At 40.8% G+C, this 20,777-nt stretch overlaps 1 protein-coding gene across 2 annotated transcripts in view; it reads right to left on the reverse strand.

The window, feature by feature from the left end:
* Positions 1 to 20,777, reverse strand: part of CDK14 (cyclin-dependent kinase 14) — an 819,631-nt gene that overhangs the window by 731,992 nt on the left and 66,862 nt on the right. Inside the window, exon 3 of one of the 2 annotated variants that reach the window (XM_006834308.1) lies at positions 46 to 52. The exons of the other annotated variant lie outside the window; for it this stretch is intronic. Coding sequence (XP_006834371.1) covers positions 46 to 52 — 7 coding nt within the window. The remainder of the gene's footprint in view (positions 1 to 45; positions 53 to 20,777) is intronic. 2 annotated transcript variants of the gene reach the window in all.

Here is a 20,777-nt window from a genome sequence, read left to right on the forward strand (position 1 = left end):
ATGGGATTATCTGTGCTCCCATGGACACAGGAGAGCTCTCTCCACTTCAAATCTTTAAAGTTGCTGTCACAGACTGAATTGTGTTCCCAAAACCTGTGTCAATTTGGCTAAGTCATGAGTCCCAGAATTGTGAAGTTGTCCTCCATTTGTGGTCTGATGTAATTATCCCCCACTGTGTGATATATTGTAAATTCTGGCCTGAATGTATTGAGACAGGATTAGGTTATGTTAATGAGGTTTAGGTTATGTTTGTTATGTTAATGAGGCAGGATCAGGGTGGGACCCTTATGGAAGTCACAGCCCTGATTTCTTGTAACTGGAGATGCCTTAGGATGTGGTATGCATCACCTTTTATCTTACAAGAAATAAAAGTAGAGAGTAACTAGCAGGAAGGAGAGACCTCAGTACCCCCAAGAAAGAAAAGCCAGGAGGGGACTGCATCCTTTGGACCTGGGGTCCTTGCGCTAAGAACCTCCTAAGGAAGGTTGAGGCCAAGACCCATGGAGAGCTCCAAGAAACACCAGGCCCATAGATATTCAAAGGAGACAAGGTCATCTCCTATAGCCAGCAGAGACAGTAGCCTCTTGAATTGTAACAAATTAAGTATCTGTTCGCTAAAGCTACCCACTTGTGGTATTTCTGCTAAAGATGTTTCCTTTCTCTTGCACTGAAGTTCAGACACTGTGCTCCAATCTACATTTGTGACAGATGTCAGATGGCTGTGAAAAATGCTTAAGAGCCTTGGGGTTTAGTGCCACAGGAAGCTTGGAGAGATAAATTATTTGAGTACTTGCAAAAGTAAACAATTGTGAAGAAAAGTACATTCACTGCAACCTACTTTCACAGTTTGTCACATCTTGAAGTTTGGCCTTGTTTTTTAGTATTATGCTTATGATTAGTTTCAGTGCTAATACAATTTAGCAATTTTTTGTTGACTTTAAGGGTCCTGGGCCATCACTTAATTCATCTGAGGTCTAGTCTGCTCTACTCTCTACTTGATTACAAATGTTCCAAGGACAAAATCCAAATCTGTTTCATTCACCATCACATTCCATACCAGTGTGTATGGTAAGTGCCATCGAGTCGGTTCTGACTCATGGAAACCTGGTATAAGGTTTCTGAGGAGCAGCTGGTCAGTTTGAACTGCTGACTTTGTGGCTAGCAGTCTAGTGTTTACCCTACAACTCCACACCAGAACTCCATAAAGGCTAAAATAAATATGAAATGGATAAATGCTTTTTAAATACTAAGAACATAATTTTTAAGCAACACGCAAAGAAAACAATTTAGGAAAGTTTTTAACCGAGTTATAAGAAAAATATAAAACTTAGGAATCAAAAAATGTATTAGAAAACATTACATTATAAAAGTTTACAAACTGATTGTGTAAACAGTTTTCACTGGCTTCAGACTCTATAACTGCAAAAATGCAATATTTTAACAAAACAATTTCTCATCCTCAGAAAAGGTGCTATAAAATGCAAGCATTACCAAGGAACTCTTGAACCATGAAAATGAAAGGAAATTTGTTTTTGTTTTATTAAAGTTAAAGGTGAGCTGAAAACTGCAATGCATTTTGAGAGGTACATTCTGAATAGAGCACTGTGACCAAAGTCCAACAGAAATTTTGCTAACAACAATAAACTGAGTGGGAATATTTCTATTTTCTCGCCAGAGAAAGGAATAATGGCTTCTTGCTCCCATGCAGAAACCACTACCACAGAGGTGCTGAGATTCAAAACAGTGACAGGAAGAAAAAAAATCTGAAGAATGTAGATGCTGCAGACAGACAGGAGGAGCACCACTCCTTGGTCACCAAGATTGACTCGTCCGTCCACAGTTCCTTGCCATGCACTGGGGCAGGAGCCAAAAAAAGTACAAATCTTCATGCTTTGTTTTGCTTGTTTTTCCCAAGAAGCCCTCAATTTCATCAGAGAGATGTAATGAAAACACAATAATTACACCGCTGAAAAACAAATCAACATGTCAAAGCAACATATATGAAGAAAAGCAAGTGCACTAACGTTATGCCAATGTGTTATAGCTTATATAGAAAGATATTTGCAAAGACTGGAAAGTAATACTGGAGCTTTAAGAACTCCTGGTGTGGTGCTGTTGGATAAGCACTGGACTGCACGGTCAGTTTGAACCACAAGGTCAACAGTTCAAACTTACCAACCGCTCCTCGAAAACCCTATATAGGCCAGGTTCCTATGAGTAGGAACCGACTTGAAGGCACTTAATAACAACGGGGACTTCATACAGAAAATAGGGCTCCACCTAGTGGTGGGGTGGGGGCATTCCAAAGAGACCGAAAAGTGTCTCCTGGAGCTCTCTGGTAACGTAGTGGTTACAAATCAGGCTGCTAATCTCATGGTCAGCTGTTCCACGGGAGAAAGAGGAGGCTTTCTGCTCCCGTAAAGATTTATAGCCTCGGAAACCCTGTACAAGGTTGCTATGAGTCGGTTCCAACTCCACCACGGCACGTAACCACAACACCACCTGTGTGCTGGAGCCATGGTTATGCAGTGGGTTAAGCACTGTCTACACTGCTAATCCACCAGCTGTTCCGTAGGAGAAAGATCAGGCTGGCTGCTCCGGTAAAAATTTACAGTCGTAGAAACCTTAAGGAACAGTCCTATTCTATCCTTAAAGGGTCACTATGAGTCAGAACTGACTCTAGGGCACTGGAAACCTGTGTTCTAAGGCTTCGCTTTACATCCATTTCTTTCTAATCTTCCCAGTAAGGTGTGGATTCATATCCCCATAAATGAGTGAACTGAGATTCACTAACCTCTTTTCAGGTCACACAGCTAGAAAGTGGAAGAGCTTAGATTCAAACCCATGATTACCTTGTGCCGAAGTCTATGCCCTTGACATACTCAATTTGAGCAAGGATCACAAAATGGCAACTTTAAACTCTTCTAGAAATACCCTATCTCTTCTACATGGGTTTAAAAAGTTAAAAGGCAGTTTGAACACATAATCCTAACAACTAATGATCGTGGGGCACTGTGTGCCACACACTATTCTAAACACATTGTAAATATTAGCTCGCTGTATCCTCCCATTTCTGTGAGAAGAGTTATCCAGTAAATGTGATTTCCTAAATTGTTGTTGTTATGTGCCGTGGAGTCAGTTCTGACTCATAGCGACCCTATACAGGGTTTCTTAGGCTGCAAATCTTTACAGGAGCAGAAAGCCTCCTCTTTCTCCCACAGAACAACTGGTAGTTTCGAACTGCTAACCCTGAGGTTAGCAGCCTGATTCGTAACCACTACACTATCACAGAGGTTAACTGCTCACGAAAATGACAGGGTGCTTTATAAACATCACTCCACACTAGCTGCTCCGTGGGAGAAAGATAAGGCTTTCCTTCCCTGAAAAGATTTTTAAAAGCTTCAGAAACACTTCACAAGGTTTTTATGAGTTGGAACCGTCTCAGAGGCACTTAACAACAACAACACTAATAGAGTGTTTGAGTGAAAATCACCCTAATGCATACTGTTGCTGGTAAGTGCCATCGAGTAGGCTGCGACTCTGTAGAGGTTTTCTAAGAAGCAGCTGGTGGATTTGAACTATCGACCTTGTGGTTAGCAGTCCAGTACTGCTCCTACAGCACCACACCAGGAGTCATGCCCTAATGTGTAGAGGGAGTCTTTAAAGGCCCCAGGTGGGATCCTGACTTCACAAGGCCATCTGACTGGAAGAGGAATTGGGACAGCAAAATAAGACTTGTAGTTCATTGGTACAGTGTGACCTGGGGCTAGTTTGTTCTGCCATCAGTCAGCGCTGTCATCTCACACAAATTACTTAGCTTCTCAAAGCCATGGCTCTGTCACCTATAAAACAAGGAGCTCAGGATGACTGACATCAGAATGTCTTCCAGTTCTAAACACCAGTGATTTAAGTACAACACTCTACTAAGGAGCTCTGGTAGCATTTGCTGTTGTTGTTGTTGTTAGGTGCCATCGAGTCGGTACTGACTCATAGCAACCCCATGCACAGCAGAACAGAACACTGCCCAATCCTAGGCCAACCTCACTATTGTTGTCACCCTTGAGTCCATCAATGTTGCCAAGCTTGAGTCCATTGATGCTGCCACTTGGCCAATCCATCTTGTTGGGGATCTTCCTCTTTTTCTCTGACCCTCCACCTTACCAAACATGATACCCTTCTCCAGCGAGTGGTCCCTCCTGACATTATGTCCCAAGTATGAGACACGAAGTTTGGCCATCTTGGCCTTTAAGGAGCACTCTGACTGCACTTCTTCCAAAACGTATCTATTAGTTCTTTTGGCAGTCCATGGCACTTTCAATATTCTCCTCCAACACCATAACTCAAAGGCATCAATTCTTCTACGGTCACATAGTGGTTACGAATCGGGCAGCAAACTGCAAGGTCGGCAGTTTGAAACTACCAGCTGCTCTGAGGGAGAAAGATGAGGCTTTCTGCTCCCGTAAAGATTTACAGCTTCGGAAACCCTGTACAGTGTCACTATGAGTCGGAACAACTCCATGGCACATAACACCATACTCTACTAGAGTCCTGGTGTGACACTGTGGGTTAATGTGCTGGACTGCAAAGTCATTTGAACTACAAGATCGGCGGTTCAAGCTCACCAGCTGCTCCTTGGAAACCCTATACAGGGTCGCTGTGGGTCGGAACCAACTTAACAGCACTTAACAACACCAACAACAACATACTCTTAACTGGAGTCCTGGAGTGGTGCTGCAGAATAATGTGCTGGACATCAAGGTCACTTTGAGCCACAGGGTCAGTGGTTAAAACCCACAAGCTGCTCCTTAGAAACCCTATGAAGCATTGCTATGGAGCCGAACCTATTTGACAACACTCTACAACAACATACTCTTAACTGGAACCCTGGTGTGGCACTGTAGGATAAGCATTGGACTACTAACTAACTGCAAGATAGGTGGTTCAAACCCACCAGCCGCTCCTCAGAAATCCTATACAGGTTCACTATGAGTCAGAATCGCTTTCACAGAGCTTAACAACAAAACAAGTACCAACTACCTGAGTATGAGCAACCAGTCATTTAATTTGTTGATGAATAAATATGAATCTACAAGTGAAAAATATACTGATTCTGGGCTCAGTCACCCCAAAGTTATTTTGTTTTATTTTCTCTAAGTTAGAGGCACAGACTTACAGTATTCCTTCCATATACCTTACAGATTGTTTAAAATAAAGAGCCCAAACAAATCACTTTTTGTCCTGAGTGAAGAGACCTCACAGATACAAGTGCCAATTTTCTTACTCCTGTGTTGAAACACAATTCTGTTTTTCTTTCCTGAAAGTAGTCTAAGACTCCGGTCAGACAGAGCCGCCTATTTTTAATCCTTCTGGAAGGAGGGAGAGTGTTCTGGCCGCTGCCAGGGCAGCTGTTGCAGTTGCTGGAGAGCCTGCCTGGAGCAGCAGGGGGCACAGCCAATCTTGCTGTGGGAGACAGTAGCTTACTGCACACAAGCATGGATACATCTATCAGCTCCAGACCTCCAAGTGACAAGACAGGGATCAATCCTAGCAACAGCGGTTATCATGACACAAGCCAGCCTTCACAGGGAAGAATGCTAAGTGAAGTCTCCAGCACACAAAGGTTAAGCCAGTCACCAGATGACTTGCAGTGATAAGGCATGTCATAATCACTTGACTGATAACAGTGGAAGTTTGGATTAAGTGCTACCAGACACAAAAGACACATGGCTAAATACAAGGGCTATTGGAATGTTTGCAGTTCAAGACCCTCGTCAATTAAAGATCCAATTTCATCAATGAGACCAACACACATACCAAATAATTTATAACAATAGGTTCTAAGTACTTAACCAAGAGCCAAATTCAGCACCAGGATTTCCATGAGCAGCTGCTCAGTCTGTACTGCACGAAGAGCACAACTCACATAGAACTGTGTATGGATAGGGTCTCCTGGCCTGCAGTGGCCCTAAGTCAGCACGCTCCTAAAATAGCAAGGAAGCTAAAAAAAACACAAACAGTAGTTACATTGAACATTTTGCCAATGAAAAGTTTGCAAAAACAAACAAACTGGGGTCTTTATTATCATTATTTCAGTTAAGTAGACTTCATTAATCAAATTTCAACCTTTGCAAGGTTTTCACAGAAATCTTACAGCAGACATGAAATCCGAATCATCTGTGCATGTTAGCATCTCCCCCTTCTGAGCCTATGGTCCAGTCATTCCCACCACCACTTCCTAGACCAGGCAGGAAACCTATAACTCTTCCACAGAGCAGGTGGGTATGAACCCAAATGCCTAAGCTACTAAAACGAAAGAATGGAAAATGAATTCAATAAAAGCACATAAATGAGCACTTGCAATGTACCAGCCACTGTGCGAGGCACTGCAGATACAGATATAAATGGGGCACTGTCCTTTTTTCTGAAAGAGCCCCCAGACTAGGGAGGAAAACAATAAGGAAAAAAAAAGCAAAAAAAATTCTATGCAGTGCAGAAAGTTCACCTATATAAGTGTACAATCCAAGACTCGGCACACCCAAGCTATGGTCAGAGCCCGAAGATTTGACCTCAAGACCAAAAGATCCAAAAGATCATGGCCCCAGGAGAGATAAACTCATTCACAAGACCAGCCAAAATCACACACATGAAGGCCTAACTCCAGAAAACCTGTTAACCCTGGTGTGGCGCTGCAGGTTACTACGCTGGATTGCAAGGTCGGTTTGAACTGCAAGGTGGGTGGTTCAAGCTCACCAGCCACTCCTCAGAAACTCTATACAGGGTCACTACGGGTCAGAACTGACTCGACCGCACTCAACAACAATACTAATGGAATCCTGGTGTGGCGCTGTAGAAAAAGCACTGGACTGCTAGCTGTAAGCTCAGTAGTTCAAACCCATCAGCCACTCCTTGGAAACTCTATACAGGGTCGCTAGGGGTTGGAACTCACTTGGTGGCAAAAAACAACACTAATAAGCGCTCAGTAGCAACAGGGTGCTGTGACAGGCTAAATAATGCTCCCCAAAGACACCCTGACCCTAATCCCTGGACCTTGTTAGGGTTGCCTTCTATAGCAAAAAGAACTCTGTCGTGATTAGGTTAAAGAATTTGAGATGGAGTGATTTTCTTTAATTATTAAATGGGCCCTAGAGTATCATAAAATATAGTATCTTCCTTTATAAAAAAGAGGCAGAGGTAGATTAGACTACAAAAGAGAAGGCAATGTCACAACAGAGGTAGAGACTGAAGTGATTTGGCTACAAATCAAGGACTATGGGCAGCCACTAGAAGTCAGAAGAGGCAAGGAATGGAATCTCCCCTGAAGCACAGTGGACTTCTGACTTTCAAACTACAAGAGAATAAACTTCTGTGGTTTCAAACAACTAGATTTGTGATAATTTGTTATAGCAGCTGTAAGAAACTAACAGAGGAAGCTAAATGCATTCAGTTTTTGTACACAGTCATCCCTACAGTGCCGAAGTACTCTTTGGAACCACAGTAGATCATTTTGGTAACCTGTGTGGCACTGTGGGCTAATGCACTGCACTGCGAAGTCAGTTTAAACTGCAAGGTTGGCGGTTCAAGCTCACCAACCACACTTTGGAAACCCGATACAGGGTTGTTATGAGTTGGAACCCATTCGATGACAATTAACAACAACAACATTAGTACACCTAGGATATGTCTTCCTGGGGGGACCACCCACTCCATCAACCCTCAGTAAGATAGCCTGCTTAGCACAACTCCTCAGCATGATTCCAGGAAAGGTTTCAGATCACTGGAAAACAACCAGATGACCAATTCTGTTCCATTTCTAGACACCCAGCAGTGATGGCTGAGGTGAAAAGCTTTTCCAGTTTCCACCTCCTCAGATTCCAGGAGGCACTGTTCTGCAGCTGGCCTGCAAGAAAGTATGTAAGGAATGTTCTCGCTTTATTGACCCATTCACCAGAGGTTTGAGGCTAAAGGTTACTGAGAATTTCACAAATTTGGCAAATGGCCAAACTCAACCCAAGCAGAGAGGATGGTCAGTCCGAAGCTATGAAAAAGAATGAACTAGAGAACATTGTATATAAACTTCTATTCCTTCTCAGTTGTTTGTTGACATTCAAATCAGTTTTAAGAAGTCCACTTAAATCGACTGCTGTGTTAAAACAGCAAACCAGACAGAAAATACGCATCTATTTGTACTGAAGTTGCATATATGGGGGGCTTCAAAAGTTCATGAAAAATTCCATTATCTTTTCATTCCATTCTTCCACAACTTTTTAAAGCACCCTTGTATATATCTAGCTATACACGTACATTTTACATGCTACTTGGTAGGATTTTTGACACCACAAAGTTCCTTATATCTCCCCACTGAGCTTAGCACCATGCCAAGAACAGAATACTAGATCCCACACTTAGTGAGCACTTCATCAGGTGCTAAGCATGGATTCAAGTATTTTGTGTGTATTAATATATTCAACTCTCACAGCAGTGCTTAAGAGGTAGGCAAGATCGTGATCTTCACCTTATAGAAGAAAGAAACTTAGGCTCAGAGAAGTTAACTAACTTGACCAGGACACTCAGAAAGAAATCAAATGGCAAAGCCAAAACCTGAAACTAGGGAGTTGGATGCTAGAATCTATGCTCTTAAACACTTTATTTACTCAAGAAATGCTGAGACGCTCATTAAAGAAGTATTATAACCATTGTTGTTGGTATTTGCCATTGCATCAATTCTGACTCAGGGTGACCCCACTGATTAACTGCTAGACTGCTACCCAAAAGGCTGGCAGTTCAAACCCACTCAGAGGCATCCCAGGTGTAAGGACTGTGCACACACGGGGTTGCCATGGCTTTAAACACTATCTTCTCCCAAATAGGTCAATCATTTATTTTATGTCATTTATGTCACTGACTTCCTTAGAAAATTCTTTCTGAACTTTAAGCTCAATCCCTGTCCGTTTCCTAATTAGTTGAGTCCAAAATAAAAAAGGTTTTGTCCTTACTGTAACAGAGACCATCGAAAAGATTTACAGATATAGTATTTATACAAGGGAGCTTCAAAAATTTCAAGGCAAAATTTCTTATCTTTGAATTTCATTTTTCCTCAAACTTCTCCAAGCCCCCTCATGCATAAATACATAGTGCTTATGTGTATAAATAAATACATATACCCACATCCAGTGTATATGTGTAAATAAATAAATGTATATATAAACAGTCCGACTCCACATTTCAATCCCCACCTCCACCTCCCACCGCTCACTGTTGAAGATCCAAACTCTGGGGCTCTTGGAACTTTTCCACAGTCCTTTGAGCCATTCTGGGAGCCCTTTCTTTATTTCTACCTTATATCACTGTTTGTATAAATGCTTCGAAAACAAGCACCACATGTAAGTTTTTACATGCTCCTTATCACCTAGCATAGAGGATATCTGGAAACAACAGACTGTATCTGGATCAAATAGGGAAATCATGAACACATCACAAGTGTAGAGATTTTTGTTGCAGGAATTTTTACTTTTCTTTTTTAACCAACTATATGGCAGAGTCGTATCCTTTCAATCTGAATGCCGAGTGCATAATACGAGAAGACAAAAGTCTATGAAAAAAACATGTCATCAGGATGGTTAAACACTCACCAACTGTGACATGCACATGATTCAACGTTGCTTGCTGGAAGTGAAGAGAACTTAACATTAATGATGAAGATCTAAGATTACACTTCAATATAAAGAAAACTAAAATCCTCACAACTGGACCAATAAACAATATCACGATAAAGAAAAGACTGAAGTTGTCAATTACTTCATTTTGCTTAGGCCCACACACAATGTTCCTGGAAGCAGAAGAAATCAAAAGACATATTTCATTAGGCAGATCTGTTGCAAAAGACCTCTTTAAAGGGGTAAGGAGCCAAGATATCAGTTTGAGGACTCAGGTGACATAAGCCATGATATTTTCAATAACTTCATAAGCATGTGAAAGTTGCACAATGAATAAGGAAGACTGGAGAAGAACTGATGATTTGAATTATAGTGTTGTCAAAGAACACTGAAAAGACCATAGACTGCCAGAAAAACAAACAAATCTGTGTTGGAAGAAGTACAGCCAGAGTACTCATTAGAAGTGAGGATGGCAGACATCATGTCTCATACTTAGAACATATTGTCAGGATGGGCCAGTCCTTAGAGTAGGCTGTTATGCTTGGTAAAGTGGAGGGTCAACAAAAAAGAGGAAGACCCTCCACAGGATAGACTGACACCGGTGGCTGCAGCGTCACAACTGTGAGGATGACGTAACACCGGGCAGTGTTTCATTCTGTTGTGCATAGGGTTTCCAGGCATCGGAACAGACTTGATGGCACCTCGCAACAACATTAACACACTGCAATGCACGGTAATATCTTTGCATACCAAAGTACATCATAACCCTATTTTAATAAGATTATTTTTGGCAACAATCACAAAATTAAACTATATGCATTTGGAAAAAAAAAGAAGTTTCAGACATCTGTCATTTCAGCAAAAAAAAAACAACAAAAAACCCACAAGCATTTATTGACAGAAATAAGCTACACTGTCTTAAAATTCTGCTGTTTCTTGGTAGGGAGACATGTAGTCCAACCCTTTAGGGTCTGAATATCATAAGGCCTAAAAAGTGTCATAAACTAAAAGGGATTATTGTCTTATTTTGGGTTCATAAAATATCCCCCAGATTATCTTTAATGCTTAACTCAAAAGTGCAAATTCATGTTTCAAATGATATTCTACCAACAATACGTGAACTCCTGCTGACCACACATTACATCTGGAATGATACTTACATAAACACTAGCCTATTCCTGTTTCCAAACAAGAATATAAGAACGACTAAAGAATGACTTCATGCACCTAAGGAAAAAGAAATTTGGTATTATGTGCAGAAACATAAAATTAAGTATAACTTTAAAAAAAAAAAAAAGTTTAACCCAGAACTAATAGTCAGTACCAGACAAATCATTGTTCTTCAATTCTTGCTGTTCTGAAACTGATCTTGAACAATATCCAAAATCCTTATCACAGTTAATTTGGGTCATTGAAAAAAAAGCACTTCCAAAAATGTAAAACTATGGTATATCCTGTTACTACAAAATGGACAGGAGAAAGAATTAAATAAATGAGAAACAAAATCTCTGAAATCAACCAAATGCTTATAACATTAATTTCTTATGTATAAACTATACTTCAGACAACAGTTTTAACATATATTTTTCTGCAACTATCTCAGTTCATATTTTACATGGCTGATAGCAACAAAACCAAACCAAGAAATCCATTATGGGTGAGCTGATTCCAATGCATGCTACCCTAGAGGACAGAGTATAATTGCCCCATAGGCTTTCCAAGGCTATCAATCTTTATAGAAGTAGATTGCTTCATCCTTCTCCCTCGGAGCGGCTGGTGGATTCAAACCACAGACCTTTAGCATAGCCATTGAGCACTTTTACCAGGGCATCACCAGGGCTCAATGATACCCAGTCACTTGTATTTCAAATTAAGGAAACAAAAGGGGCTTAAGTGAGCAGTGACTTGTTATGCTGTAATGTAGCTGAAGTCATTTTCTATGAAACAGAATGGCTTTTTCATTATTCTCATCTGTCTGTGTGTGTATATTTTAAGATATATACACATTCTTAAAACTTCTTGCTTAAGATTTTAAAGAATAATTTTAGAAAGTCATTCCTCAAGGTTTCTCGTTTTAATTATCACGCTAGATGCTTTGTATTACCTGGAGAGAACTTCTGACTGAAATATGTTTCTATGAAGCAGGCAGAATCAGATCCAGCAGCTCTAAGCAAGAGCTCTTCAGAAACAAGACGGCAAAGTACCTATCCACTTTAATTTAGGCTGAGGAAGATTTTAAGATGTGTTAAGATTCAGACACCAAAACAATAATAAGTCCAAACCTCTGACAGACCATTGAATAATAATTCAAACATTCTCCAATGTGAATTCAAATCCTTTCAAGATATTTTACCCCAACAAATGAGCCAAATGGAATCCCTGGAAGAAGAGGGTGAACATTTGGCTTTTAAGTGAGTTCATTTTGTCTGTTTTATTCCAAATGGAATACCCAATAATAATGCCTGGGAATTGCAAGGCATTTTCCCCTAGGGAGCTGTAGGTGCTTTCAAAACATGGGCTAATCCAACTTATCAGATCCCCAGGCAGCAGAGAGAGGCTTGGTACTCTGTAAAACACAAAAAAGTTGAAGTGAGTTTCCTAAAGACACAGGGTTTGGGTGATGAGAATATACGTATTCTGGCTCAACACCACAGTCACTGAACCAGAAGAGTTAAACAGACCACTGAAAACTCAAAGGGTGTTTCGGCATAAGTCAACTCTGAAGAAAGTTTGGCAAAACCCCAGGATGTCAGATCCCTTGGCAGAATTATGAGTGGCTACAGGAAGTCTTGAAAGAATGGCTCTCTACTTACTCAGAGGCAAGCAATAACCACATTAGCATCACAAAGATGTGTTCATACTTCAGATATTCATTTGTAACGTGTTCAGTTTCCTTATATGAAATAAAAAGTCATTGGGTAAACTGTTCAATTATAAACTGTAAAACTGTGTAATTTTATAAAATTATAAAACGGAAGTATTATACATTTGTCAGACAGTGTGTACTTCAACTCTGATTATCAATTTGTACACAAGTATGTGGTTAATTAAGTGATTAATTAAACCTAAGGGTGTCTGGAAAGGAAGCCAGTGTCTGCCCTTGGCACTGACCAGTTCAAAGAAACCCTTGTCCAGAATTAGAGACCGAACTTTACATATGAGAATGGGTAGTTTACTCCAGAAATACTTCCTTTTCCTGTTTTAACTTTTGATGTTCTGTTTTGCCTGGGTGCTTGTCTAATGAACTGAGCCATTACAATAGGGACTTAACATCAGCAGAGATTAAAGCTACATTTGAGACCAGGCTTACAAGACTAGTGAAACCGCAAGAGTAGGGTCCTTAGTCACCCTTCAGTTCTGCAACTGAACTCACCCCATGGCTCAATTTCCAGCCAAACAATGGAATGAACTACAAGGAGAACAATAAAACTAGTGAGGCAAGTACATCTTAGGATAGTCAATCATTCGAGACCAAAAGGGCAGCATTTGCCCAAGAACAAAGCTCAGAAGAGGAATGGAAACAAGCAACAGAGAGAGGAAGTGGGATACGTGATATTACATTGAAGGACTGCAATCACAGAGATGAAACAACATGTGTATGAATTATTGAATGTAAAACTGATGAGCTGCTCTATAAACCTTCACCCAATTCACAATAAAAAGCTAAAAATAAAAAACTATATTTAGGCTGGCTGTAAATAAATCTGATGGATTTTCCCTAACTCCCTATGTATTGTAAATCCTGGAAAATTGTGGGTGCATTTCACATTGAGTAATCAACGAGCTTCCTGTGTTAGGTTCTCTCTTCAATCTCTCTACTTCTCAAATACATTACAATAATAATTTCCACTATAATTAACCCAATTCTAGCATATCAATTCCTTGACAGATGGGACCATATGTTAGCTATTTTTATTCTCTATGTTGTGTGATGCTGTAGAATAAACACTGGATTACTAACCGGAAGGTCCTTGGTCCAAATCCATGGGGAAAAGATGTGGCAGTCTGCCTTTATAAAGATTACAGCCTTGGAAACCCTATGGGGCTACAGAGTCACTATGAGTTGGAATCAACTCAATTGCAATGAGTTTTATGCTGACTACATTGGGAAAGGAGTCCTGGTATAGCACTGTGGGTTAATGCGCCAGACTGCAAAGCCATTTGAACTGCAAGGTCAGCGGTTCAAGCTCACCAGCTGCTCCTTGGAAACCCTACACGGGGTTGCTATGGGTCGGGATCGACTTGACGGCACTTAACAACAACATTGGGAAAAGGAGTCCTGGTGTGATACTGTGGTTAATGCGCTGGACTATAAAGTCAGTTTGAACTGCAAGTTCAAGAGTTCAAGGTCCCCAGTCACTCCTCAGAAACATATACAGGGTCACTATGGGTTAGAACCGACTAGACAGCACTTAACAACCACATATTGAAAAAGGATGGCAGGAGGAGAAGAAAAGAAAATGCAAGAAATCCCTTACAAGAATTTCTCCATTCAGCCAGGGTCTCAGTAGGAACCACGTCATACACTCAAATTGGGTATGATACATTTATATTGAGTTTGATAAAGAAACTTTTATTAGCTAGTAAAAAATATCTTCCTTGAGAATGCTGCTCTTTTACGAATTATCTGTATGGGATCGAATTAACAACAGCACTAGAAAAATGAGGTTGGAACCTTAGGAGCAGTGAACCTGTGTTAACGTTCGTGGAACAACTCAGAAAACTCAGAGGATGAGAATGTCTGCACAACACAGAGTCTAGTCAGTGACACTACATGGTACAGGATGAAAACTAGTGAACTGGTGTGGTTTTGCTGAGTATTTTCTCAACAACAACAAAATAAAAGAAACAACTTTTGAAGTTGTCCTGAAGGGGCAAAGAATGGGAGTAATTCCTGGAATTTCAAGAAAGGGAGCATGAGCAAGCTGTCTGACACTAACAGGTGATCCAACAGAGAGGAGGAATGAACAGGAACATGATTCTCCACCTGTCCTCTAGGTCTCCTGAATACCTCCCAGGGACCAAATCCAACTGAAGCCAAGAAGGCACTGGTGTGAGACTCCACACAGGTCAGCTACCCAGGGCACACAGCAGAATCGAGAAGAATTTCAGGGAGTCAAGGAAAATATCTAGCATATCTCAATATATACATACACACACATATGCACAAGTGTGCAACCTCCACTTCTACCTATCCCTGTCTTTAGATTCAGATGTACCTAGGGTTCAATTCCTACCTTCTGTCACTTTGTAGATGTGTATCCCTGACTTAACCTTTAAGTCTCAGATTCATCACTTAACTAGGTCTAACTACTTCAGAGTAGCAGGATTAAGTGAAACAACATAAGTGTTTAGTGTCTGCATACAGATAACAGCACTGTCATGTGCCCCACAATGCACACTTAAGGACAGTTTTTATCACATCACCTTGTACTTATTTGGGTTCCTTGGCTATTTAATATATGTGCTCTATCTCTCCAGGTACATAGTAAAATCTTTAAGACAGGTAAAAGGCACTCCTTTGCTATCCTTGAATGCACGTACCTGATAGACTACTGTGTAAATAGAATATCAAAATAAGTATTTACTAAAGAAACACATAGTAATCCCTCTAATAAAAGTAGAAAAGGTTAAAAAAATAAGTAGAAAGGTTTAATAGTTTTATTAATCTGTAGAATAGAAGTGTCATTAATGAAATCATTAACCATTTTCCTCTGGATTATAAAACGCTCACTTGATTCGTGACTTGATATGCCAGATTCATGACTCTTCCCTACACAAGAGTTCTCCTTATGCAAAAGTCATGCAATTTGGCAGGCAGGGCACTGCAGGATCAGCACTAGACTACTACCAAGAGGTCGCAGTTCAAACCCACCAGCCGCTCCTCGAAAACCCTATACAGGGTTGCTAAGAGTAGAAACTGACTCGACAGCACTGAACAGTAACAACCTTTTCAGCAAATGATATGAAATACCCTAATTGGGAATAGTAAGAAATAGAGGGCTGGGGAATAAGAAAGAAAAATAAAGCAGATGGTAGAGCAGGAATTAAAATCTTGGAAAAAATAAAAGAAGGTGAGAGAATTTCTGGCCTTCAAGTCACCCACTGGCGGACAGTGTCTGTGAGGAGGGAGACCACTAGGAAGTCTGAGGGGGCTTCAGCAAGTTTGTGGGGAAATTCTGTATCTTTTCATTACATTTTTCATAAACTTTGTGAACACCCCTCAAATGTAGAAGAGGCTTAGTTAGCAGGTGTTCAGACAGGACCTGGTAGAGCCAACGATACATAGTGTGCACCCCTTTGAACGGGAACAGATGGGGGAGCTACTCAGGTTAAACAGAGTATGGGAAACTACCTCAGGCATTCAAGCTGACCTGCATCTCTGGGACCACTGTGGACCAAGAAGTGGGATCTTACAGGTCTGCTCCATGACGCCAGATCCAAATGAAGTCAACTGCTATAAATAAGCAAAGGACTAAACATTTGTGCAAAGAATCAAACGGAGATCAGTGATCCTGTTGTATAAATATTACCTTGTAGGAAAGAAAAATTACCTTAGAAACATGTCACTATAATTATGAGGGATGATGCACACAGAAGCCTCAGTAACTGTTTCAGTCAGTGGTAAAGCAGAAACCTCAGACATTGGTTGTTGTTGTTGTTGTGTGCCGTGGATTCGGTTGTGACTCATAGCGACCCTGTATAGGGTTTCCGAGGCTGTAAATCTTTACAGGAGCAGAAAGCCTCATCTTTCTCCCATGGAACAGTAGTTTTGAACTGCTGACCTTGAGGTGAACAGCCCGATTCGTAACCACTACGCTACCAGAGGCTTTAAACACAGGAAATTGATTACATAGATACTAAAATTCTGAAAAAGGAAAAAGGGGATAGACAACTCCACGAATTAGTAGCTGCTATAAGACGTTATCAACCTTAGCAGAGAACACACAAAAATGAAGAGGTGGGGGTTACCAGAACCTGGGTGCTCAAAGGATAAATTGTTAACAGGAATCTAAAGAGAGAGAGAATAGAATAGAAGTGATACATGGACCTACAGGTTATGGCAAGGAAGAATGCTGACAGCAAAGTCCTTTCTCGCCCTTTTTTCCTACATGTCAGTCTTCCCTCAATGCCTCCTACTGCCAGGACCTGCCAGCAAGGGTATCTGGGAAATGATGTTAGAAGAGCTTCAGCACAGCCTCATAAAACAAAGTATAAAATGGCGCCCTTGACAGTGAGACCAAAACTAAATAGACCACAGTTCGATTTGACCATAGTTTCCCTACTAGGTTTCAAGTTCCTTGACTGGGAAGTCTCCCATATGGATTTTCCAGGAACATAACTTTCTTGTATAAGAAGTACTAAATGTCATGAAACTTTTCTGGCTAAGTATAAAGTTGGAATATTACACTAAATGTCTTTCCTCTGTCAGGACTATAAATCTATTTCCCATTTATTTGTGTCAGCAGTTTCATATGAGAGAGCATAAAAAAACGCTTTTAAAATTGAGAACACTGCCCAAATCTAACTATTTCTTCCAGCAAAAGAAAATCCATACAAAGGTTTCTAGCATTTCTAAAATCTGTGTAAATATCTCATAGGTCTCCTACACAGTTAAAGTCTGTATTTGGATGTGACTTTGGGGTTCTTGAGAGGAGTGAGTATATTTTATTTTGCAGGTGGGCGAGGTGTGAATCTGTGGGGACCAGAGAGTAGTCAGTCCCCAATGATCCCCAACTCTCAATATTCATAGTCTTGTGTAGTCCCCTCCCATACTGAGTAGGGCTGACCTGTGTAAACAATGGGATATTGCAGAAATTATGTGTGACTGCAGAGGCTAAGGCATTAGGCTTTACTCAAGTAGCCCTATGGCAAGGAACCCAAGAATCTGCCAACAGCCATGTAAGTGACTGAAACCTTCAAATGTCAGACCATCAGATGGCTTCAGCTCCAGAAAACATCTTGACTGCAACCTCTGAGACACCCAGAGACAAGCCACCAATCCCCAGTTCTTGAACCACAGAAACTCTGTGAGATAAGAAATATTGATCACAGTTTCAGGGTACTACGTTTTGAAGCAGCTTATCAGTGGTAGTACAGGATAATGCGCTACACTGCAAGTTTGGTTTGAACCTCAAGATCAGCAGTTCAAATTCACCAGCCACTCCTAGGAAACCCTATACATGGTTACTATAAGTCGGAATTGTTAACAACAACATCATGCAACAATGCTGTTGTGTGCCATTGAGAAAGTTCCAACTCACAACCCTGTATAGGGTTTTCAGGAGCACTGGTGAGTATGAACTGTCATCCTAAACGTTAATGCTTATCCTATAGCGCCACACCAGGACTCTACACAGCAATGTTATTCTTTGGTGCTGTTGAAGTGTTTCCCACTCATATAGACCCTATGCACAACAGAATGAAACGTTATCAGATCCTGCGCAATTCTCACAATCGCTGATACACTTCAACCCACTGTGCCAGCCCCTGTTGTTGGGAGTCATCCTCTTGTTCATTTACCCTCCACTTCACCAAGCCTGATGTCCTTCTCCAGAGACTGGTCCCTCATGATAATATGTCCAAAGTATAAGAAATGAAGTCTCGCCATCCTGGCTTTTAAGGAACATTCTGAACATACTTCTTCCAAGACAGGTTTGTTTGTTCTTCCGGCACTTCATGTTACTTGCAGTATTTCTTCTCCAACACCATAACTTGAATGCATCAATTCTTGTAGGGCTTCCTAACTCACTGTCCAACTTCCACATGCATATGAAGCTACTGTGGTTTAGGTCAGGCACACCTTAGTCCTCAAACTGACAACGTTGCTCTTGAACACTTTAAAGAGGTCTTGTGCAGCAGAATTGCCTAGTACAATATATCACTTGGATTTCTTGATTGCTGTTTCCATGAGTGTTACTAGTGGATCCAACCAAAATGAAGTCTTAAGACAAATTCAATCTTTTGTTTATCATGATGTTGGCGTTTTGGTCCAGTTGTGAGGACTTTTGTTTTAACATTGATGTACAATCCATACTGACTTAGATCTTCATCAAGTATTTTAAGTCCTCTTCACTTCTAACAAGCAAGGTTATCAGAGGTTGTTGATGGAGTCTTCCTCCAATCCTGATGCCATGCTCTTCTTCATATAACCCAATTCTCAGATTATTGGTTCAGCATTGAGAATGAATAAATACAATGAAAGAATACAACCCTGATGCACACCTTTCCTGATTGTAAGCCATTCATTGCCCCTTTGTTTTATTGGAACGCCTGCTTCTTGATCTATGTACAAGTTGCTTATGAGCACAACTAACTGTTCGGGGATATGCATTCTCCGCAATGTTTTCCATAGCTCGTCATGATTCACATAATCGAAAGTCTTTGCATAGTCAATAAAGCACAGGTAAATATCTTTCTGGTAGTCTCTGCTTTCAGCCAAGATCCACCTGGTATCAGAAACGATATTCCTTATTCCACGTCTTCATCTGAATCTGGTCTGAACCTCTGGAAGTTCTCTGTTACATATTATTGCAGCCATTTTTTAAATTACCTGTAGAAAATTTTTACTTGCATGCAATATTAATGCTATTATCTGATGATTTTTGCATTCCATTGGGTCATCTCTCTTTAAAATGGGCACAAATACGAATCTCTTCCAATAAGTTGGCCAGGTAGCTGTCTTCCAAATCTCTTGGCATAGATGAGGGAGTGCCTCCAGTGTCACATCAGTTTGGTGAAAGATTTCTATTTGTATTCTATCAATACCCGGAGCATTATTCATTGCCAATGCCTTCAGTGCACCTTGAACTTCTTTCTTTAGTACCATTGGCTTTTGATAATATGCTATCTCTTGAACTGGCTGAACATCGACCTTTCTTATTTTTCTTTTGGTACAGCAACTCTGTGTATTCCCTCCATCTTCTTTTGATGCTGCCAGCATTGTTCAATACATTCCCATGTAAAATTCTTCAATACAGCAATGTCGTTGTTGTTAAGTTCCCTCCAGTCGGTACCAACTCAGAGCAACCCTATGTAGCATTTCTGAGGACTAGCTGGTGGGTTTGAACTGCCAGCCTTGTGGCTCAAGCTAACCTTGCATTCCAGGTTACCCTGCAACACAACACCAGGACTCTAGAGGAGCAATGTTGTCACTGTTGTTGTTAAGTGCCATCAAATCAGTTCCAACTCATGCTGTTGTTGTTAGGTGCCATCCAGCTGGTACTGACACATAGTGTCCTTATGCACAGCAAAACAAAATCCTGGGCCAACCCCACTACTGTTGCCACACTTGAGTACACCGATGCTGCCACTTGGCCAATCCAGCTCGTTGGAGGTCTTCCTCTTTTTCTCTGACCCTCCACCTTAACAAGCATGATATCTTCTCCAGCGACTGGTCTCTCCTGACAATATGTCCAAAGTATGAGAGATGAAGTTTGGTCATCTTGGCCTCCAAGGAGCACTATGACTGCACTTCTTCCAAAACAGATGTATTGGTTCTTTTGGCAGCCCATGGCACTTTCAACATTCTCCTCCAACACCATAACTCAAAAGCATTAATTCTTCTATGGTCTTCCTTATTCACTGTCCAGCTTTTGCATGCATATAAGGTTATTGAAAATACCATGGCTTGGGTCAGGTCCTCAAGCTGACATCTTTGCTCTTCAATACTTTAATAAGTCTTGTGCATCAGATTTGCCCAATGCAAATCTTAACTTCTTGACTCCTGCTTCCTTGTGTGTTCATAGTTGATCCAAGAAGAATTAAGTCCTTGACAACGTCAATCAATCTTTTCTCCATTGATACGAATGCTGTTTATTGGTCCAGTGGTGACGATTTTTGTTTTCTTTACATTGAGATGCAATCCATACTGAAGGCTGTGCTCTTTGATCTTCGTCAGTAAATGTTTTAAGTCCTCTTCACTTTCAGCAAGCAAGGTTGCATCATCTGCATATCGCAGGTTGTTAATGAGTCTTCCTCCAATCCTAATGTCATGTTTTCTTCATATAACCCAGCTTCTGTTTATTTGCTCAGCATACAGGTTGAATAAGTATGGTGAAAGAATACAACCTTGTCTCACACCTTTCTTAATTTTAAACCATTCAGTGTTCCCATGTTCTGTTC

The sequence above is a fragment of the Chrysochloris asiatica genome, unplaced genomic scaffold, assembly GCF_000296735.1.
Source record: "Chrysochloris asiatica unplaced genomic scaffold, ChrAsi1.0 scaffold00010, whole genome shotgun sequence".
Taxonomy (NCBI): domain Eukaryota; kingdom Metazoa; phylum Chordata; class Mammalia; order Afrosoricida; family Chrysochloridae; genus Chrysochloris; species Chrysochloris asiatica.